Below are 23,210 nucleotides of genomic sequence, written 5' to 3'. Positions count from 1 at the left end.
TGGTGAAGAGTGGTTAGATAGTTACCTATGAATAAGGTAGTGGTGAAGAGTGGTTAGATAGTTACCTATGAATAAGGTAGTGGTGAAGAGTGGTGAAGAGGTTAGGTAGTTACCTATGATAAGGTAGTGGTGAAGAGTGGTTAGATTTACCTATGTATAAGGTAGTGGTGAAGAGTGGTTAGATAGTTACCTATGTATAAGGTAGTGGTGAAGAGTGGTTAGATAGTTACCTATGTATAAGGTAGTGGTGAAGAGTGGTTAGATAGTTACCTATGTATAAGGTAGTGGTGAAGAGTGGTTAGATAGTTACCTATGAATAAGGTAGTGGTGAAGAGTGGTTAGATAGTTACCTATGAATAAGGTAGTGGTGAAGAGTGGTTAGATAGTTACCTATGTATATGTGGTGAAGACTGGTTAGGTAGTTACCTATGAATAAGGTAGTGGTGAAGAGTGGTTAGATAGTTACCTATGAATAAGGTAGTGGTGAAGAGTGGTTAGATAGTTACCTATGAATAAGGTAGTGGTGAAGAGTGGTTAGATAGTTACCTATGAATAAGGTAGTGGTGAAGAGTGGTTAGATAGTTACCTATGTATAAGGTAGTGGTGAAGAGTGGTTAGATAGTTACCTATGTATAAGGTAGTGGTGAAGAGTGGTTAGATAGTTACCTATGAATAAGGTAGTGGTGAAGAGTGGTTAGATAGTTACCTATGAATAAGGTAGTGGTGAAGAGTGGTTAGATAGTTACCTATGAATAAGGTAGTGGTGAAGAGTGGTTAGATAGTTACCTATGAATAAGGTAGTGGTGAAGAGTGGTTAGATAGTTACCTATGAATAAGGTAGTGGTGAAGAGTGGTTAGATAGTTACCTATGTGGTGAAGAGTGGTTAGATAGTTACCTATGTATAAGGTAGTGGTGAAGAGTGGTTAGATAGTTACCTATGAATAAGGTAGTGGTGAAGAGTGGTTAGATAGTTACCTATGAATAAGGTAGTGGTGAAGAGTGGTTAGATAGTTACCTATGTATAAGGTAGTGGTGAAGAGTGGTTAGATAGTTACCTATGTATAAGGTAGTGGTGAAGAGTGGTTAGATAGTTACCTATGTGGTGAAGAGTGGTTAGATAGTTACCTATGAATAAGGTAGTGGTGAAGAGTGGTTAGATAGTTACCTATGTATAAGGTAGTGGTGAAGAGTGGTTAGATAGTTACCTATGTATAAGGTAGTGGTGAAGAGTGGTTAGTTACCTATGTATAAGGTAGTGGTGAAGAGTGGTTAGATAGTTACCTATGAATAAGGTAGTGGTGAAGAGTGGTTAGATAGTTACCTATGTATAAGGTAGTGGTGAAGAGTGGTTAGATTACCTATGTATAAGGTAGTGGTGAAGAGTGGTTAGATAGTTACCTATGAATAAGGTAGTGGTGAAGAGTGGTTAGATAGTTACCTATGTATAAGGTAGTGGTGAAGAGTGGTTAGTTACCTATGTATAAGGTAGTGGTGAAGAGTGGTTAGATAGTTACCTATGTATAAGGTAGTGGTGAAGAGTGGTTAGATAGTTACCTATGTGGTGAAGAGTGGTTAGATAGTTACCTATGTATAAGGTAGTGGTGAAGAGTGGTTAGATAGTTACCTATGAATAAGGTAGTGGTGAAGAGTGGTTAGATAGTTACCTATGAATAAGGTAGTGGTGAAGAGTGGTTAGATAGTTACCTATGAATAAGGTAGTGGTGAAGAGTGGTTAGATAGTTACCTATGTATAAGGTAGTGGTGAAGAGTGGTTAGATAGTTACCTATGTGGTGAAGAGTGGTTAGATAATTACCTATGTATAAGGTAGTGGTGAAGAGTGGTTAGATAGTTACCTATGAATAAGGTAGTGGTGGTGTGGTTAGATAGTTACCTATGAATAAGGTAGTGGTGAAGAGTGGTTAGATAGTTACCTATGTATAAGGTAGTGGTGAAGAGTGGTTAGATAGTTACCTATGTATAAGGTAGTGGTGAAGAGTGGTTAGATAGTTACCTATGTGGTGAAGAGTGGTTAGATAGTTACCTATGTATAAGGTAGTGGTGAAGAGTGGTTAGATAGTTACCTATGAATAAGGTAGTGGTGGTGTGGTTAGATAGTTACCTATGAATAAGGTAGTGGTGAAGAGTGGTTAGATAGTTACCTATGTATAAGGTAGTGGTGAAGAGTGGTTAGATAGTTACCTACCTATGTATAAGGTAGTGGTGAAGAGTGGTTAGATAGTTACCTATGTATAAGGTAGTGGTGAAGAGTGGTTAGATAGTTACCTATGTATAAGGTAGTGGTGAAGAGTGGTTAGATAGTTACCTATGTATAAGGTAGTGGTGAAGAGTGGTTAGATAGTTACCTATGAATAAGGTAGTGGTGAAGAGTGGTTAGATAGTTACCTATGAATAAGGTAGTGGTGAAGAGTGGTTAGATAGTTACCTATGTGGTAGTGGTGAAGAGTGGTTAGATAGTTACCTATGAATAAGGTAGTGGTGAAGAGTGGTTAGATAGTTACCTATGAATAAGGTAGTGGTGAAGAGTGGTTAGATAGTTACCTATGTATAAGGTAGTGGTGAAGAGTGGTTAGATAGTTACCTATGAATAAGGTAGTGGTGAAGAGTGGTGATAGTTACCTATGAATAAGTAGTGTGAAGAGTGGTTAGATAGTTACCTATGAATAAGGTAGTGGTGAAGAGTGGTTAGATAGTTACCTATGTATAAGGTAGTGGTGAAGAGTGGTTAGATAGTTACCTATGTATAAGGTAGTGGTGAAGAGTGGTTAGATAGTTACCTATGTATAAGGTAGTGGTGAAGAGTGGTTAGATAGTTACCTATGTATAAGGTAGTGGTGAAGAGTGGTTAGATAGTTACCTATGAATAAGGTAGTGGTGAAGAGTGGTTAGATAGTTACCTATGAATAAGGTAGTGGTGAAGAGTGGTTAGATAGTTACCTATGTATAAGGTAGTGGTGAAGAGTGGTTAGATAGTTACCTATGAATAAGGTAGTGGTGAAGAGTGGTTAGATAGTTACCTATGTATAAGGTAGTGGTGAAGAGTGGTTAGATAGTTACCTATGAATAAGGTAGTGGTGAAGAGTGGTTAGATAGTTACCTAAGAGTGGTTAGAACCTATGTAGGTAGTGGTGAAGAGTGGTTAGATAGTTACCTATGTATAAGGTAGTGGTGAAGAGTGGTTAGATAGTTACCTATGTATAAGGTAGTGGTGAAGAGTGGTTAGATAGTTACCTATGTATAAGGTAGTGGTGAAGAGTGGTTAGATAGTTACCTATGTATAAGGTAGTGGTGAAGAGTGGTTAGATAGTTACCTATGTATAAGGTAGTGGTGAAGAGTGGTTAGATAGTTACCTATGTATAAGGTAGTGGTGAAGAGTGGTTAGATAGTTACCTATGTATAAGGTAGTGGTGAAGAGTGGTTAGATAGTTACCTATGTGGTGAAGAGTGGTTAGATAGTTACCTATGAATAAGGTAGTGGTGAAGAGTGGTTAGATAGTTACCTATGAATAAGGTAGTGGTGAAGAGTGGTTAGATAGTTACCTATGAATAAGGTAGTGGTGAAGAGTGGTTAGATAGTTACCTATGTATAAGGTAGTGGTGAAGAGTGGTTAGATAGTTACCTATGAATAAGGTAGTGGTGAAGAGTGGTTAGATAGTTACCTATGTATAAGGTAGTGGTGAAGAGTGGTTAGATAGTTACCTATGAATAAGGTAGTGGTGAAGAGTGGTTAGATAGTTACCTATGAATAAGGTAGTGGTGAAGAGTGGTTAGATAGTTACCTATGAATAAGGTAGTGGTGAAGAGTGGTTAGATAGTTACCTATGTATAAGGTAGTGGTGAAGAGTGGTTAGATAGTTACCTATGTATAAGGTAGTGGTGAAGAGTGGTTAGATAGTTACCTATGTGGTGAAGAGTGGTTAGATAGTTACCTATGTATAAGGTAGTGGTGAAGAGTGGTTAGTTACCTATGTATAAGGTAGTGGTGAAGAGTGGTTAGATAGTTACCTATGAATAAGGTAGTGGTGAAGAGTGGTTAGATAGTTACCTATGAATAAGGTAGTGGTGAAGAGTGGTTAGATAGTTACCTATGTATAAGGTAGTGGTGAAGAGTGGTTAGATAGTTACCTATGTATAAGGTAGTGGTGAAGAGTGGTTAGATAGTTACCTATGGTTATAAGGTAGTGGTGAAGAGTGGTTAGTTACCTATGTATAAGGTAGTGGTGAAGAGTGGTTAGATAGTTACCTATGAATAAGGTAGTGGTGGTGTGGTTAGATAGTTACCTATGTATAAGGTAGTGGTGAAGAGTGGTTAGATAGTTACCTATGTGGTGAAGAGTGGTTAGATAGTTACCTATGAATAAGGTAGTGGTGAAGAGTGGTTAGATAGTTACCTATGTATAAGGTAGTGGTGAAGAGTGGTTAGATAGTTACCTATGTATAAGGTAGTGGTGAAGAGTGGTTAGATAGTTACCTATGTATAAGGTAGTGGTGAAGAGTGGTTAGATAGTTACCTATGAATAAGGTAGTGGTGAAGAGTGGTTAGATAGTTACCTATGTATAAGGTAGTGGTGAAGAGTGGTTAGATAGTTACCTATGTATAAGGTAGTGGTGAAGAGTGGTTAGATAGTTACCTATGAATAAGGTAGTGGTGAAGAGTGGTTAGATAGTTACCTATGTATAAGGTAGTGGTGAAGAGTGGTTAGATAGTTACCTATGTATAAGGTAGTGGTGAAGAGTGGTTAGATAGTTACCTATGTATAAGGTAGTGGTGAAGAGTGGTTAGATAGTTACCTATGTGGTGAAGAGTGGTTAGATAGTTACCTATGTATAAGGTAGTGGTGAAGAGTGGTTAGATAGTTACCTATGAATAAGGTAGTGGTGAAGAGTGGTTAGATAGTTACCTATGAATAAGGTAGTGGTGAAGAGTGGTTAGATAGTTACCTATGAATAAGGTAGTGGTGAAGAGTGGTTAGATAGTTACCTATGTATAAGGTAGTGGTGAAGAGTGGTTAGATAGTTACCTATGTATAAGGTAGTGGTGAAGAGTGGTTAGATAGTTACCTATGTATAAGGTAGTGGTGAAGAGTGGTTAGATAGTTACCTATGAATAAGGTAGTGGTGAAGAGTGGTTAGATAGTTACCTATGAATAAGGTAGTGGTGAAGAGTGGTTAGATAGTTACCTATGTATAAGGTAGTGGTGAAGAGTGGTTAGATAGTTACCTATGTATAAGGTAGTGGTGAAGAGTGGTTAGATAGTTACCTATGAATAAGGTAGTGGTGAAGAGTGGTTAGATAGTTACCTATGTAAGGTAGTGGTGAAGAGTGGTTAGATAGTTACCTATGTATAAGGTAGTGGTGAAGAGTGGTTAGATAGTTACCTATGAATAAGGTAGTGGTGAAGAGTGGTTAGATAGTTACCTATGTAATAAGGTAGTGGTGAAGAGTGGTTAGATAGTTACCTATGAATAAGGTAGTGGTGAAGAGTGGTTAGATAGTTACCTATGAATAAGGTAGTGGTGAAGAGTGGTTAGATAGTTACCTATGTATAAGGTAGTGGTGAAGAGTGGTTAGATAGTTACCTATGTATAAGGTAGTGGTGAAGAGTGGTTAGATAGTTACCTATGTATAAGGTAGTGGTGAAGAGTGGTTAGATAGTTACCTATGTATAAGGTAGTGGTGAAGAGTGGTTAGATAGTTACCTATGTATAAGGTAGTGGTGAAGAGTGGTTAGATAGTTACCTATGTATAAGGTAGTGGTGAAGAGTGGTTAGATTAGTTACCTATGTATAAGGTAGTGGTGAAGAGTGGTTAGATAGTTACCTATGTATAAGGTAGTGGTGAAGAGTGGTTAGATAGTTACCTATGTGGTGAAGAGTGGTTAGATAGTTACCTATGAATAAGGTAGTGGTGAAGAGTGGTTAGATAGTTACCTATGAATAAGGTAGTGGTGAAGAGTGGTTAGATAGTTACCTATGAATAAGGTAGTGGTGAAGAGTGGTTAGATAGTTACCTATGTATAAGGTAGTGGTGAAGAGTGGTTAGATAGTTACCTATGAATAAGGTAGTGGTGAAGAGTGGTTAGATAGTTACCTATGTATAAGGTAGTGGTGAAGAGTGGTTAGATAGTTACCTATGAATAAGGTAGTGGTGAAGAGTGGTTAGATAGTTACCTATGAATAAGGTAGTGGTGAAGAGTGGTTAGATAGTTACCTATGAATAAGGTAGTGGTGAAGAGTGGTTAGATAGTTACCTATGTATAAGGTAGTGGTGAAGAGTGGTTAGATAGTTACCTATGTATAAGGTAGTGGTGAAGAGTGGTTAGATAGTTACCTATGTGGTGAAGAGTGGTTAGATAGTTACCTATGTATAAGGTAGTGGTGAAGAGTGGTTAGTTACCTATGTATAAGGTAGTGGTGAAGAGTGGTTAGATAGTTACCTATGAATAAGGTAGTGGTGGAGTGGTTAGATAGTTACCTATGTATAAGGTAGTGGTGAAGAGTGGTTAGATAGTTACCTATGAATAAGGTAGTGGTGAAGAGTGGTTAGATAGTTACCTATGTATAAGGTAGTGGTGAAGAGTGGTTAGATAGTTACCTATGTATAAGGTAGTGGTGAAGAGTGGTTAGTTACCTATGTATAAGGTAGTGGTGAAGAGTGGTTAGATAGTTACCTATGAATAAGGTAGTGGTGAAGAGTGGTTAGATAGTTACCTATGTATAAGGTAGTGGTGAAGAGTGGTTAGATAGTTACCTATGTATAAGGTAGTGGTGAAGAGTGGTTAGATAGTTACCTATGAATAAGGTAGTGGTGAAGAGTGGTTAGATAGTTACCTATGAATAAGGTAGTGGTGAAGAGTGGTTAGATAGTTACCTATGTGGTGAAGAGTGGTTAGATAATTACCTATGTATAAGGTAGTGGTGAAGAGTGGTTAGATAGTTACCTATGTGGTGAAGAGTGGTTAGATAGTTACCTATGTATAAGGTAGTGGTGAAGAGTGGTTAGATAGTTACCTATGAATAAGGTAGTGGTGAAGAGTGGTTAGATAGTTACCTATGAATAAGGTAGTGGTGAAGAGTGGTTAGATAGTTACCTATGAATAAGGTAGTGGTGAAGAGTGGTTAGATAGTTACCTATGTATAAGGTAGTGGTGAAGAGTGGTTAGATAGTTACCTATGTGGTGAAGAGTGGTTAGATAGTTACCTATGTATAAGGTAGTGGTGAAGAGTGGTTAGATAGTTACCTATGAATAAGGTAGTGGTGAAGAGTGGTTAGATAGTTACCTATGAATAAGTTACCTATGTAGTGTGGTGAAGAGTGGTTAGATAGTTACCTATGTATAAGGTAGTGGTGAAGAGTGGTTAGATAGTTACCTATGTGGTGAAGAGTGGTTAGATAGTTACCTATGAATAAGGTAGTGGTGAAGAGTGGTTAGATAGTTACCTATGTATAAAGGTAGTGGTGAAGAGTGGTTAGATAGTTACCTATGTATAAGGTAGTGGTGAAGAGTGGTTAGATAGTTACCTATGAATAAGGTAGTGGTGAAGAGTGGTTAGATAGTTACCTATGAATAAGGTAGTGGTGAAGAGTGGTTAGATAGTTACCTATGTATAAGGTAGTGGTGAAGAGTGGTTAGATAGTTACCTATGAATAAGGTAGTGGTGAAGAGTGGTTAGATAGTTACCTATGTATAAGGTAGTGGTGAAGAGTGGTTAGATAGTTACCTATGAATAAGGTAGTGGTGAAGAGTGGTTAGATAGTTACCTATGAATGGTGTGGTGAAGAGTGGTTAGATAGTTACCTATGTATAAGGTAGTGGTGAAGAGTGGTTAGATAGTTACCTATGTATAAGGTAGTGGTGAAGAGTGGTTAGATAGTTACCTATGTATAAGGTAGTGGTGAAGAGTGGTTAGATAGTTACCTATGTATAAGGTAGTGGTGAAGAGTGGTTAGATAGTTACCTATGTATAAGGTAGTGGTGAAGAGTGGTTAGATAGTTACCTATGTATAAGGTAGTGGTGAAGAGTGGTTAGATAGTTACCTATGTATAAGGTAGTGGTGAAGAGTGGTTAGATAGTTACCTATGAATAAGGTAGTGGTGAAGAGTGGTTAGATAGTTACCTATGAATAAGGTAGTGGTGAAGAGTGGTTAGATAGTTACCTATGAATAAGGTAGTGGTGAAGAGTGGTTAGATAGTTACCTATGAATAAGGTAGTGGTGAAGAGTGGTTAGATAGTTACCTATGTATAAGGTAGTGGTGAAGAGTGGTTAGATAGTTACCTATGAATAAGGTAGTGGTGAAGAGTGGTTAGATAGTTACCTATGTATAAGGTAGTGGTGAAGAGTGGTTAGATAGTTACCTATGAATAAGGTAGTGGTGAAGAGTGGTTAGATAGTTACCTATGAATAAGGTAGTGGTGAAGAGTGGTTAGATAGTTACCTATGAATAAGGTAGTGGTGAAGAGTGGTTAGATAGTTACCTATGTATAAGGTAGTGGTGAAGAGTGGTTAGATAGTTACCTATGTATAAGGTAGTGGTGAAGAGTGGTTAGATAGTTACCTATGTGGTGAAGAGTGGTTAGATAGTTACCTATGTATAAGGTAGTGGTGAAGAGTGGTTAGTTACCTATGTATAAGGTAGTGGTGAAGAGTGGTTAGATAGTTACCTATGAATAAGGTAGTGGTGAAGAGTGGTTAGATAGTTACCTATGTATAAGGTAGTGGTGAAGAGTGGTTAGATAGTTACCTATGTGGTGAAGAGTGGTTAGATGAATAAGGTAGTGGTGAAGAGTGGTTAGATAGTTACCTATGTATAAGGTAGTGGTGAAGAGTGGTTAGATAGTTACCTATGTATAAGGTAGTGGTGAAGAGTGGTTAGATAGTTACCTATGTAAGGTAGTGGTGAAGAGTGGTTAGATAGTTACCTATGAATAAGGTAGTGGTGAAGAGTGGTTAGATAGTTACCTATGTATAAGGTAGTGGTGAAGAGTGGTTAGTTACCTATGTATAAGGTAGTGGTGAAGAGTGGTTAGATAGTTACCTATGAATAAGGTAGTGGTGAAGAGTGGTTAGATAGTTACCTATGTATAAGGTAGTGGTGAAGAGTGGTTAGATAGTTACCTATGAATAAGGTAGTGGTGAAGAGTGGTTAGATAGTTACCTATGTATAAGGTAGTGGTGAAGAGTGGTTAGATAGTTACCTATGAATAAGGTGAAGAGAGGTTAGATAGTTACCTATGTATAAGGTAGTGGTGAAGAGTGGTTAGATAGTTACCTATGAATAAGGTAGTGGTGAAGAGTGGTTAGATAGTTACCTATGAATAAGGTAGTGGTGAAGAGTGGTTAGATAGTTACCTATGAATAAGGTAGTGGTGAAGAGTGGTTAGATAGTTACCTATGAGATAAGGTAGTGGTGAAGACTATGTATAAGGTAGTGGTGAAGAGTGGTTAGATAGTTACCTATGAATAAGTGGTGAAGAGTGGTTAGATAGTTACCTATGTATAAGGTAGTGGTGAAGAGTGGTTAGATAGTTACCTATGTATAAGGTAGTGGTGAAGAGTGGTTAGATAGTTACCTATGTATAAGGTAGTGGTGAAGAGTGGTTAGATAGTTACCTATGTATAAGGTAGTGGTGAAGAGTGGTTAGATAGTTACCTATGAATAAGGTAGTGGTGAAGAGTGGTTAGATAGTTACCTATGAATAAGGTAGTGGTGAAGAGTGGTTAGATAGTTACCTATGTGGTGAAGAGTGGTTAGGTAGTTACCTATGAATAAGGTAGTGGTGAAGAGTGGTTAGATAGTTACCTATGAATAAGGTAGTGGTGAAGAGTGGTTAGATAGTTACCTATGAATAAGGTAGTGGTGAAGAGTGGTTAGATAGTTACCTATGAATAAGGTAGTGGTGAAGAGTGGTTAGATAGTTACCTATGTATAAGGTAGTGGTGAAGAGTGGTTAGATAGTTACCTATGTAGTGGTGAAGAGTGGTTAGATAGTTACCTATGTATAAGGTAGTGGTGAAGAGTGGTTAGATAGTTACCTATGAATAAGGTAGTGGTGAAGAGTGGTTAGATAGTTACCTATGAATAAGGTAGTGGTGAAGAGTGGTTAGATAGTTACCTATGTATAAGGTAGTGGTGAAGAGTGGTTAGATAGTTACCTATGTATAAGGTAGTGGTGAAGAGTGGTTAGATAGTTACCTATGTATAAGGTAGTGGTGAAGAGTGGTTAGATAGTTACCTATGTATAAGGTAGTGGTGAAGAGTGGTTAGATAGTTACCTATGAATAAGGTAGTGGTGAAGAGTGGTTAGATAGTTACCTATGAATAAGGTAGTGGTGAAGAGTGGTTAGATAGTTACCTATGTATAAGGTAGTGGTGAAGAGTGGTTAGATAGTTACCTATGAATAAGGTAGTGGTGAAGAGTGGTTAGATAGTTACCTATGTATAAGGTAGTGGTGAAGAGTGGTTAGATAGTTACCTATGAATAAGGTAGTGGTGAAGAGTGGTTAGATAGTTACCTATGTATAAGGTGGTGAAGAGTGGTTAGGTAGTTACCTATGTATAAGGTAGTGGTGAAGAGTGGTTAGTTACCTATGTATAAGGTAGTGGTGAAGAGTGGTTAGATAGTTACCTATGTATAAGGTAGTGGTGAAGAGTGGTTAGATAGTTACCTATGTATAAGGTAGTGGTGAAGAGTGGTTAGATAGTTACCTATGTATAAGGTAGTGGTGAAGAGTGGTTAGATAGTTACCTATGTATAAGGTAGTGGTGAAGAGTGGTTAGTTACCTATGTATAAGGTAGTGGTGAAGAGTGGTTAGATAGTTACCTATGTATAAGGTAGTGGTGAAGAGTGGTTAGATAGTTACCTATGTGGTGAAGAGTGGTTAGATAGTTACCTATGAATAAGGTAGTGGTGAAGAGTGGTTAGATAGTTACCTATGAATAAGGTAGTGGTGAAGAGTGGTTAGATAGTTACCTATGAATAAGGTAGTGGTGAAGAGTGGTTAGATAGTTACCTATGTATAAGGTAGTGGTGAAGAGTGGTTAGATAGTTACCTATGAATAAGGTAGTGATGAAGAGTGGTTAGATAGTTACCTATGTATAAGGTAGTGGTGAAGAGTGGTTAGATAGTTACCTATGAATAAGGTAGTGGTGAAGAGTGGTTAGATAGTTACCTATGAATAAGGTAGTGGTGAAGAGTGGTTAGATAGTTACCTATGAATAAGGTAGTGGTGAAGAGTGGTTAGGTAGTTACCTATGTATAAGGTAGTGGTGAAGAGTGGTTAGTTACCTATGTATAAGGTAGTGGTGAAGAGTGGTTAGATAGTTACCTATGTATAAGGTAGTGGTGAAGAGTGGTTAGATAGTTACCTATGTATAAGGTAGTGGTGAAGAGTGGTTAGATAGTTACCTATGAATAAGGTAGTGGTGAAGAGTGGTTAGTTACCTATGTATAAGGTAGTGGTGAAGAGTGGTTAGATAGTTACCTATGTATAAGGTAGTGGTGAAGAGTGGTTAGATAGTTACCTATGTATAAGGTAGTGGTGAAGAGTGGTTAGATAGTTACCTATGTGGTGAAGAGTGGTTAGATAGTTACCTATGAATAAGGTAGTGGTGAAGAGTGGTTAGATAGTTACCTATGAATAAGGTAGTGGTGAAGAGTGGTTAGATAGTTACCTATGTATAAGGTAGTGGTGAAGAGTGGTTAGATAGTTACCTATGAATAAGGTAGTGGTGAAGAGTGGTTAGATAGTTACCTATGTATAAGGTAGTGGTGAAGAGTGGTTAGATAGTTACCTATGAATAAGGTAGTGGTGAAGAGTGGTTAGATAGTTACCTATGTATAAGGTAGTGGTGAAGAGTGGTTAGATAGTTACCTATGAATAAGGTAGTGGTGAAGAGTGGTTAGATAGTTACCTATGTATAAGGTAGTGGTGAAGAGTGGTTAGATAGTTACCTATGAATAAGGTAGTGGTGAAGAGTGGTTAGATAGTTACCTATGTATAAGGTAGTGGTGAAGAGTGGTTAGATAGTTACCTATGTATAAGGTGGCAGTAGTGGCCATAACTGCAAACACAGCAAAGACCAGGATGAGATGGAAGTCCAGGAGCTGAGTCCAGGAAGATTGTAGACGAATCAGATCTGTGGAACCTGAACACGCACTGATATTTGAAACAGGTGTGTAGTGCTAAGACAAAAACCAAAATGTGCACCCAGGGGCGGCCCCAGGACCGAGTTTGGGAAACATTGTTGTATAGGAACGTTTTCATTGTCGTGTTTAGCTGTGTTTTGGCTCTGTGTGAGTCTGTTCCTCACCTATCTTCACCTCGCTGTCCACCGTGATGTAAACTGTAAGGACATGAGTCTGTGGGGTCAGGTGGCTGGAGAGGGTGATGTTGGCAGGAGGGGGCAGGGCCTGACTTTTGACCCAGGAAGTGGAAATGTATACAGACAACACCAGATGTCCGTCTGATTGACTGGGCTCAGATAGCAGCACGTCAGTACTGTCAGAGTGGAACTGAACGCAACACAGAGAGAGAAGAGATATGGATTGCATTCACTCCACGCTGTCAATGCCAAGGTCTTAAGGCTGTATGCATTGTGTATTGTGGGGCTGTAAATGCTCTAATGCTTAATGTTAAATGTGACCCACCCGTAGGGCAGAGAGCACCTCCTTGGTGCCCAGCACAGAGAACTCTGCCATGGGATGCAGAGCAGATAGCACCAGGAAAGACACTGGGCAGTGGAACGCAGGCAGGTACGGCAACTGTACCAAACGTCCGGAGAGAGGTAGCGACAGAGCAGAGAGAGGGAGGACAGGGACGGGGGACTGGCCCCGCAGAGAGGCTGAGAGAGAGACGGAGACAGAGAGGGAGGAGAGGAGGTGGAGGACGGAGTCTGACTGGGGACGGACAGAGACTCTGCAGCTGTATTCACCTGAGGGAGAGAGTCAAAAATTGGTCAAATAATTATTTACTGTATAATTTTAGAGACATGGTATTTTTATCAATGGGATAGGGAAGAGAGGTCCTGTGTCCCTGTCGTACCTGTGTCGAGGTCATAGTGAGGCGTGGTGACCATCACAGCCTGCAGCGTGTTGAGCTGGAGGTAGGGGGCGCTGAAATGCAGGAAACACCGTAACTCTGCCTCTGGCTGCAGCTTCTTCTCTATGGCCTCCTTCTGGGACAGGGAACACTGGGCTGGGGGAAGAGATGGGGAGGTGGGGGAAAAGATGGGGAGGTGGGGGAAGAGATGGGGAGGTGGGAGAAGAGATGGGGAGGTGGGGGAAGAGATGGGGAGGTGGGAGAAGAGATGGGGAGGTGGGGGAAGAGATGGGGAGGTGGGGGGAAAAGATGGGGAGGTGGGGGAAGAGATGGGGAGGTGGGGGAAAAGATGGGGAGGTGGGAGAAGAGATGGGGAGGTGGGAGAAGAGATGGGGAGGTGGGGGAAGAGATGGGGAGGTGGGGGAAAAGATGGGGAGGTGGGGGAAGAGATGGGGAGGTGGGAGAAGAGATGGGGAGGTGGGGAAGAGATGGGGAGGTGGGGGAAAAGATGGGGAGGTGGGAGAAGAGGTGGGGGAAAGATGGGGAGGTGGGGGAAAAGATGGGGAGGTGGGGGAAGAGATGGGGAGGTGGGGGAAGAGGTGGGGGAAAAGATGGGGAGGTGGGGGAAGAGATGGGGGAAAAGATGGGGAGGTGGGGGAAGAGATGGGGAGGTGGGGGAAGAGATGTGGAGGTGGGGGAAGAGATGGGGAGGTGGGGGAAAAGATGGGGAGGTGGGGGAAGAGATGGGGAGGTGGGGGAAGAGATGGGGAGGTGGGGGAAGAGATGGGGAGGTGGGGGAAAAGATGGGGAGGTGGGGGAAAAGATGGGGAGGTGGGGGAAGAGATGGGGAGGTGGGGGAAGAGATGGGGAGGTGGGGGAAGAGATGGGGGAAAAGATGGGGAGGTGGGGGAAGAGATGGGGAGGTGGGGGAAGAGATGGGGAGGTGGGAGAAGAGGTGGGGGAAAGATGGGGAGGTGGGGGAAAAGATGGGGAGGTGGGGGAAGAGATGGGGAGGTGGGGGAAAAGATGGGGAGGTGGGAGAAGAGGTGGGGGATGGGGAGGTGGGGGAGATGGGGAGGTGGGGGAAGAGATGGGGAGGTGGGGGAAGAGATGGGGAGGTGGGGGAAGAGATGGGGAGGTGGGGGAAGAGATGGGGAGGTGGGAGAAGAGGAGCAAGGTAAGGAGAGAGAGCAGAGAGGTATCAATTTACTACTCACCTGTGTTGAAGGGGGAGGTGTATAGCTCCACAGGAACCGTGTAGTCAGCTGCGTCAGGCCAGTTGGTGAGGAAACGATCATCAGGAGGAGAGAGTTCTGGGATGACTGGAGAGTCCACCTTCACCTGTTGGCAAAACACTACCATGGTGGCCCATTCATTTCCATGGCAACCCCATCGTTTCCATGGTAACCCTATGCTGTACTATACCTCTCTGAGGGCCTGCTGTCCACCTTCCAGTCTGTAGTAGACCACTACCGTCCCAGAATGCTTTGCCAGAGCAGCTCCTGTCTTTGGGTCGATCTGCAGAACACGACTAGACGACACGTTCCACTGACCTGGCTGGCCTGAGACAGAGAGAGAGAGAGAAATTAAGTATGTGTGTGTGTGTTTTCTTTTATTTTGAACCTTCATTTTATCAGGGAGTCATACTGAGACCAAGGTCTCTACAGATGAGCCCTGAATGACAGAAATGACAGAAAATACACACCTCAAAAGTACAAAATGGAAGCAGAAATAAAATCATGGTCATGAAAAAGAGACATTCATCAGTAAAAAGGTCCTCAATCAGCATTCTGAACTGGCCTAGAGGAACCAAAACATCACATTTAAGAACATTTTGAAGATTGTTCCACAAATAAGGTGCAAAAAAACGACCAAACTCATGAGAGACAAAAGGACTAATTTCCAGAGTTAACAATCCCTGAGACCAGGTGTGGTAACTCCTATGTCATAAGTTCAGTAAAGATGTCCGGTACAGTGGGACTTTTTGGGACTCATTTATAAATGAAAACATAGCAATGTATCAACCTATGTGAGTGACATCAAAGAGGGCCAACCAACATACTGGTAGAAAATGCAGTGAAGAGTGCTAAAACTGTCACCCGTAATAAAGCACAGTGCGCTATGATAAATTGCATCTAGCTGCGTTAATGAAGTAGCAGCTGCGTTCATATAGATGATGTCGCCATAGTCTAGGACTGATAAGAACGTTGACTGACTAATCTGCTTTCTACTATTTATCGAGAGGCAGGACCTATTTCTATAGAAGCCCATTTTTATTCACAGCATCTTAACTAATTTGTCAACATTCTTTTTAAAAGACAGCTTTTCATCTATCCAGATGCCTGTAAGCAGGGACACGATCAATATGGACACCATCCAAAGTACATATGCTTAAATCAGAGTTATATTTATGCGCTCTAGAGAACAACATGTACTTAGTTTCACCTGCATTCAATACTAATTTCAGGTCAATAAAGTGTTTCTGTAATTCAATGAAGGCAGACTGTAGTTAGCATACACAACAGTATTATCGGCATACAATTGCAGGTTAAACCTTTTTACAGACAAGTTGATATTGTTCATGTAAACAGTCAAAATTACAGGACCAAAAATTAACCCCTGCGGGACACCTTTCACAGTATCCAGGAAACCTGATTTAACACCATCAGTAGACACACATCTGTCAAATGATTTTCACACCAGTTACATGCAGCCTGGTCCAGGCCAATTGAGGCCAGCTTCTGAATTAGCAGTGAGTGAACAACAGTATCAAAGGCCTTTGACAGGTCAATGAAGAGGGCAGCACAATGTTGCCTTTTATCCAGACAATTAACCACATTTATAACTAGGGATGGAGCAGAGATGCTATGACCTGGTCTAAAACCCGACTGATGTACTTTTAGACTACATTTCAAAGATAAGAACGATCTTAGCTGAGAATTAACCAAGGATTCTAATATTTTAGCGAGACAAGAAAGTTTAGAAATAGGGCAATAATTATTTAGGTCACCACTTTTGTGAAGGGGGAGTACATGGGCCGTCTTCCAAACCTTGGGAATAGTACCAGATATAATGGTCAGGTTAAAATATGGGTTAATGATTCGGCAAGCAAGGGGGCAGAGAGCTGCAGCAATAATGGATCAAGCATATCAGCCCCAGTTTTTGATGTTTCTTTTAACATAAATCTTAAGCAAGACAGCTAGCACATCACAGATAGTAAATTGCTGAAATGAAAACAAAGTTTCACTAGAAGTTGACGTGTTAACCGTGGAGTCAGCTAGAGGCTGGCGGAGTGAAGAGCAGTCGATTGACTGACCAGGTTCAATTAAACCACTGTTTAAAATGATGATTGAAAGCATCATTTGTCTCCTCCTTCTCAGTTATGATTCTTTGAGAGAGTGTGGGTATGTCTTGGTGGCAGGTAGCCTAGCGGTTAAGAGCTAGTAACCTCCAACAACAACTGCTCCCTGGGCCCCGATGACGTGGATGTTGATTATGGCAGCCCCCCCGCACCTCTCAGATACAGAGGTGTTAAATACGGAAGACACATTTCAGGTGAATGCATTCAGTTGTACAACTTGTGTGTTTGTCTCACCTTGCGGTCCTGTCAGGGGGGTGTTGAAGCAGAGTGTGTCTCCGGGCCTGAGTGTGTGTGGGGGGGCAGAGATGGCGGGGAGGACAGGGAGGGGGGTGTAGTCACTCAGGGAGGGGTTGGTGGGGTCTGCCTGCACCCCTAGGACTGTCAAACCCCCAGACACTGTCTGAACCACAAAGGAATGACTGTCTGAGTCTGGAGTCACCTGCACCAAGTCATCCCTGAGAGAGAGAGAGAGAGAGAGAGAGAGAGAGTGAAAGAGAGAGAAAGAGAGGGAGAGAGAGCAAAAGAGAGAGAGAGGGAGAGGAGAGAGAGAGAGAGAGAGAGAGAGAGAGAGAGAGAAGAAAGAGTGTTTAAAGATGGAATCCACATTAGGGGAAACAACGCTACTGTTCGCCCTGAGCACCTTTGTTATGGTTTTTGTCTTGCTGTTGAAACAGAAGAGAAACGGAGGAGAAACAGAGGAGAAACGGAGGAGAAACGGAGGAGAAACAGAGGAGAAACAGAGGAGAAACAGAGGAGAAACAGAGGGCAGCAGACTCCGTCCGCATGGTAAAAAATGATCTGTATATATTGTGCTGTTCTATCACGCGGGCAGTGATGTCTGAGAGGAGAAACAGTGTTGGTTGTTGGCAGTAACTTCTTTGTTTTCCAAACGGACGTGGCAGTTTGACCATGAAGGATCCCAGCTTTAAGGAAAATAAACAGACAGAGAGAGAGATTTGACTATATACTGTGTGTGTTACCTGTTGGTGGTAATGTCAGAGTGTGTGTGTTACCTGTTGGTGGTAATGTCAGAATGTGTGTGTTACCTGTTGGTGGTAATGTCAGAATGTGTGTGTTTCCTGTTGGTGGTAATGTCAGAATGTGTGTGTTTCCTGTTGGTGGTAATGTCAGAGTGTGTGTGTTTCCTGTTGGTGGTAATGTCAGAGTGTGTGTGTTTCCTGTTGGTGGTAATGTCAGAATGTGTGTGTTTCCTGTTGGTGGTAATGTCAGAATGTGTGTGTTTCCTGTTGGTGGTAATGTCAGAATGTGTGTGTTTCCTGTTGGTGGTAATGTCAGAGTGTGTGTGTTTCCTGTTGGTGGTAATGTCAGAATGTGTGTGTTTCCTGTTGGTGGTAATGTCAGAATGTGTGTGTTTCCTGTTGGTGGTAATGTCAGAATGTGTGTGTTACCTGTTGGTGGTAATGTCAGAATGTGTGTGTTTCCTGTTGGTGGTAATGTCAGAATGTGTGTGTTTCCTGTTGGTGGTAATGTCAGAATGTGTGTGTTACCTGTTGGTGGTAATGTCAGAGTGTGTGTGTTTCCTGTTGGTGGTAATGTCAGAATGTGTGTGTTTCCTGTTGGTGGTAATGTCAGAATGTGTGTGTTACCTGTTGGTGGTAATGTCAGAATGTGTGTGTTAACTGTTGGTGGTAATGTCAGAGTGTGTGTGTTTCCTGTTGGTGGTAATGTCAGAATGTGTGTGTTTCCTGTTGGTGGTAATGTCAGAATGTGTGTGTTACCTGTTGGTGGTAATGTCAGAATGTGTGTGTTACCTGTTGGTGGTAATGTCAGAGTGTGTGTGTTACCTGTTGGTGGTAATGTGTGTGAGGGTGTTATGGGCGTTGAACTGTTGTCCCAGGTTGTCGTAGCAAAGAGCCCTGACTCTGATGGTCCAGCCCAGGGGAAAGGCAGGCAGGCCTCCCCCTCCAACACTGTACAGGCTGGATACACTGAATAGCCTGACAAACCACACTGGAGACACCTGGCAGACACAACACACAAATACACTTTTGTACTCCCTAGCATGGTCAGATAGTGATGACCCAGTCCCAGTTAGGGTCAACTGTGGATTCTGAGTTTCTCACCAGGTCTACTTTAGAATGGATCCCATCGAAGGACACAAGTGACCAACTTACCCGGACGCTGATGAGCAGGGTCTGGTTGACCCCACAGGTCTCCATAGCGATGACCTCCAGCAGGGCGGATCCCGTGTCAGGCCCCGCCCTCAGAACTCCCTGGTTGTCCACCGTTACAAGACCCTCCCCTTTCACACACTGACACAGGGCGTACCGCACAGGACAGATAGCGTCTCTAAAACACACAATCACACATGCATGACTACAGACATGAGTACAGACAAACACACACACACAACCCCATAGAGACTGGACACACAGTCCAGAAGTACTGTCACAACACACCATAAAACTATAGTATACAGTCCTGTTGTATTGTCACAACACACCATAAAACTATAGTATACAGTCCTGTTGTATTGTCACAACACACCATAAAACTATAGTATACAGTCCTGTTGTACTGTCACAACACACCATAAAACTATAGTATACAGTCCTGATGTACTGTTACAACACACCATAAAACTATAGTATACAGTCCTGTTGTACTGTTACAACACACCATAAAACTATAGTATACAGTCCTGATGTATTGTCACAACACACCATACAACTATAAAAGTCTGATGTATTGTCACAACACACCATACAACTATAGTATGTACTGTTACAACACACCATAAAACTATAGTATACAGTCCTGATGTATTGTCACAACACACAACTATAGTATACAGTCTATACAGTCCTGATGTACTGTTACAACACACCATAAAACTATAGTATACAGTCCTGATGTATTGTCACAACACACAACTATAGTATACAGTCTGTATACAGTCCTGATGTATTGTCACAACACACCATACAACTATAGTATACAGTCTATACAGTCCTGATGTACTGTTACAACACACCATACAACTATAGTATACAGTCCTGATGTATTGTCACAACACACCATACAACTATAGTATACAGTCCAGATGTACTGTTACAACACACCATAAAACTATAGTATACAGTCCTGATGTATTGTCACAACACACAACTATAGTATACAGTCTATACAGTCCTGATGTACTGTTACAACACACCATACAACTATAGTATACAGTCTGTATACAGTCCAGATGTACTGTTACAACACACCATAAAACTATACTATACAGTCTATACAGTCCTGATGTACTGTTACAACACACCATACAACTATAGTATACAGTCTGTATACAGTCCAGATGTACTGTCACAACACACCATAAAACTATACTATACAGTCTATACAGTCCTGATGTACTGTTACAACACACCATACAACTATAGTATACAGTCTGTATACAGTCCAGATGTACTGTCACAACACACCATAAAACAGAGGTCCGGACAACAGGCCCCCCGATTTGACATACTGAACTCTATCGGAGAATTAGTTGGTGAACCAAGCGAGGCAATCATTTGAGAATCCAAGGCTGTTGAGTCTGCCAATAAGAGCCTCATTCTAAAGTTGATCAGGGAGGTGACCAAGAACCCGATGGTCACTCTGACAGAGCTCTATTGTTCCTCTGTGGCGATGGGAAAACCTTCCAGAAGGACAACCATCTCTGCAGCACTCCACCAATCAGGACTTTATGGTAGAGCGGCCAGACGGAAGCCATTCCTCAGTAAATGGTACATAACAGCCCACTTGGAGTTTGCCAAAAGGCACCTAAAGGACTATCAGATCATGAGAAACAAGATTCTCTGGTCTGATGAAACCAAGATTGAACTCTTTGGCCTGAATGCCAAGCATCACGTGAACTCTTCCCTGGTAAAGCCTGGAGGCAGCATCATGCTGTGGGGATGTTTTTCAGTGGGAGGGACTGGGAGACTAGTCAGGATCTAGGGAAAGATGAACGGAGCAAAGTACAGAGAGATCCTTGATGAAAACCTGCTCCAGAGCAGTTCACCTTCCAACAGGACAACGACCCTAAGCACACAGCCAAGACAATGTAGGAGTGGCTATGGGACAAGTCTTTGAATGTCCTTGAGTGGCCCAGCCAGAGCACGGACTTGAACCCGATCTAACATCTCTGGAGAGACCTGAAAATAGCTGTGCAGCGACGCTCCCCATTCAACCTGACAGCTTGAGAGGATCTGCAGGAACCCCCCAAATAGAGGTGTGCCAAGCTTGTAGTGTCACACCCAAGAAGAATAGAGGCTGTAATCGCTGCCAAAGGTGCTTCAACAAAGTACTGAGTAAAGGGTCTGAATACGTAAATGTGATATTTTGTTTTTCTGCACATGCAGACACACACAACCACGCATGCTGGCTCTCACTTGTTGCTCTGTAGTGCGTAGTGTGAGTAGGGAGACATGAGGATGGATCTGGAGGTTCCTACAGCCAGCTGCATCTCCTGGTATACCTTATAGAGGAGAGAGGAGATAGATCAAATCAAATCAAATTTTATTTGTCACATACACATGGTTAGCAGATGTTAATGCGAGTGTAGCGAAATGCTTGTGCTTCTAGTTCCGACAATGCAGTGATAACCAACAAGTAATATAACTAACAATTCCAAAACTACTGTCTTATACACAGTGTAAGGGGATAAAGAATATGTACATAAGGATATATGAATGAGTGATGGTACAGAGCAGCATACAGTAGATGGTATCGAGTACAGTATATACATATGAGATGAGAATGTAGACAAAGAAAACAAAGTGGCATAGTTAAAGTGGCTAGTGATACATGTATTACATAAGGATGCAGTCGATGATGTAGAGTACAGTATATACGTATGCATATGAGATGAATAATGTAGGGTAAGTAACATTATATAAGGTAGCATTGTTTAAAGTGGCTAGTGATATATTTACAACATTTCCCATCAATTCCCATTATTAAAGTGGCTGGAGTTGGGTCAGTGTCAATGACAGTGTGTTGGCAGCAGCCACTCAATGTTAGTGGTGGCTGTTTAACAGTCTGATGGCCTTGAGATAGAAGCTGTTTTTCAGTCTCTCGGTCCCAGCTTTGATGCACCTGTACTGACCTCGCCTTCTGGATGATAGCGGGGTGAACAGGCAGTGGTTCGGGTGGTTGATGTCCTTGATGATCTTTATGGCCTTCCTGTAACATCGGGTGGTGTAGGTGTCCTGGAGGGCAGGTAGTTTGCCCCCGGTGATGCGTTGTGCAGACCTCACTACCCTCTGGAGAGCCTTACGGTTGAGGGCGGAGCAGTTGCCGTACCAGGCGGTGATACAGCCCGCCAGGATGCTCTCGATTGTGCATCTGTAGAAGTTTGTGAGTGCTTTTGGTGACAAGCCGAATTTCTTCAGCCTCCTGAGGTTGAAGAGGCGCTGCTGCGCCTTCTTCACGACGCTGTCAGTGTGAGTAGACCAATTCAGTTTGTTTGTGATGTGTATGCCGAGGAACTTAAAACTTGCTACCCTCTCCACTACTGTTCCATCAATGTGGATAGGGGGGTGTTCCCTCTGCTGTTTCCTGAAGTCCACAATCATCTCCTTAGTTTTGTTGACGTTGAGTGTGAGGTTATTTTCCTGACACCACACTCCGAGGGCCCTCACCTCCTCCCTGTAGGCCGTCTCGTCGTTGTTGGTAATCAAGCCTACCACTGTTGTGTTGTCCGCAAACTTGATGATTGAGTTGGAGGCGTGCGTGGCCACGCAGTCGTGGGTGAACAGGGAGTACAGGAGAGGGCTCAGAACGCACCCTTGTGGGGCCCCCGTGTTGAGGATCAGCGGGGAGGAGATGTTGTTGCCTACCCTCACCACCTGGGGGCGGCCCGTCAGGAAGTCCAGTACCCAGTTGCACAGGGCGGGGTCGAGACCCAGGGTCTCGAGCTTGATGACGAGCTTGGAGGGTACTATGGTGTTGAATGCCGAGCTGTAGTCGATGAACAGCATTCTCACATAGGTATTCCTCTTGTCCAGATGGGTTAGGGCAGTGTGCAGTGTGGTTGAGATTGCATCGTCTGTGGACCTATTTGGGCGGTAAGCAAATTGGAGTGGGTCTAGGGTGTCAGGTAGGGTGGAGGTGATATGGTCCTTGACTAGTCTCTCAAAGCACTTCATGATGACGGAAGTGAGTGCTACGGGGCGGGGCGGTAGTCGTTTAGCTCAGTTACCTTAGCTTTCTTGGGAACAGGAACAATGGTGGCCCTCTTGAAGCATGTGGGAACAGCAGACTGGTATAGGGATTGATTGAATATGTCCGTAAACACACCGGCCAGCTGGTCTGCGCATGCTCTGAGGGCGCGGCTGGGGATGCCGTCTGGGCCTGCAGCCTTGCGAGGGTTAACACGTTTAAATGTCTTACTCACCTCGGCTGCAGTGAAGGAGAGACCGCATGTTTTCGTTGCAGGCCGTGTCAGTGGCACTGTATTGTCCTCAAAGCGGGCAAAAAAGTTATTTAGTCTGCCTGGGAGCAAGACATCCTGGTCCGTGACTGGGCTGGGTTTCTTCTTGTAGTCCGTAATTGACTGTAGACCCTGCCACATGCCTCTTGTGTCTGAGCCGTTGAATTGAGATTCTACTTTGTCTCTGTACTGACGCTTAGCTTGTTTAATAGCCTTGCGGAGGGAATAGCTGCACTGTTTGTATTCGGTCATGTTGCCAGACACCTTGCCCTGATTAAAAGCAGTGGTTCGCGCTTTCAGTTTCACGCGAATGCTGCCATCAATCCACGGTTTCTGGTTAGGG

General features: G+C 42.5%; 1 protein-coding gene across 1 annotated transcript in view; it reads right to left on the bottom strand.

Moving 5' to 3' along the window:
* LOC115115186 (nuclear pore membrane glycoprotein 210-like) overlaps window positions 1-23,210 on the bottom strand; it is a 107,712-nt gene that overhangs the window by 14,955 nt on the left and 69,547 nt on the right. The window contains exons 29-38 of the mRNA XM_065006480.1: window positions 20,826-20,911; window positions 18,564-18,738; window positions 18,234-18,409; window positions 16,663-16,883; window positions 14,493-14,629; window positions 14,285-14,408; window positions 13,071-13,223; window positions 12,677-12,960; window positions 12,340-12,541; window positions 12,061-12,174 (exon numbers count right to left, since the gene is read on the bottom strand). Coding sequence (XP_064862552.1) covers window positions 12,061-12,174; window positions 12,340-12,541; window positions 12,677-12,960; window positions 13,071-13,223; window positions 14,285-14,408; window positions 14,493-14,629; window positions 16,663-16,883; window positions 18,234-18,409; window positions 18,564-18,738; window positions 20,826-20,911 — 1,672 coding nt within the window. The remainder of the gene's footprint in view (window positions 1-12,060; window positions 12,175-12,339; window positions 12,542-12,676; window positions 12,961-13,070; window positions 13,224-14,284; window positions 14,409-14,492; window positions 14,630-16,662; window positions 16,884-18,233; window positions 18,410-18,563; window positions 18,739-20,825; window positions 20,912-23,210) is intronic.

This window comes from Oncorhynchus nerka, linkage group LG3 (genome assembly GCF_034236695.1).
Source record: "Oncorhynchus nerka isolate Pitt River linkage group LG3, Oner_Uvic_2.0, whole genome shotgun sequence".
Taxonomy (NCBI): Eukaryota; Metazoa; Chordata; class Actinopteri; order Salmoniformes; family Salmonidae; genus Oncorhynchus; species Oncorhynchus nerka.
This window is presented reverse-complemented; position numbering and strand designations above follow the sequence as displayed.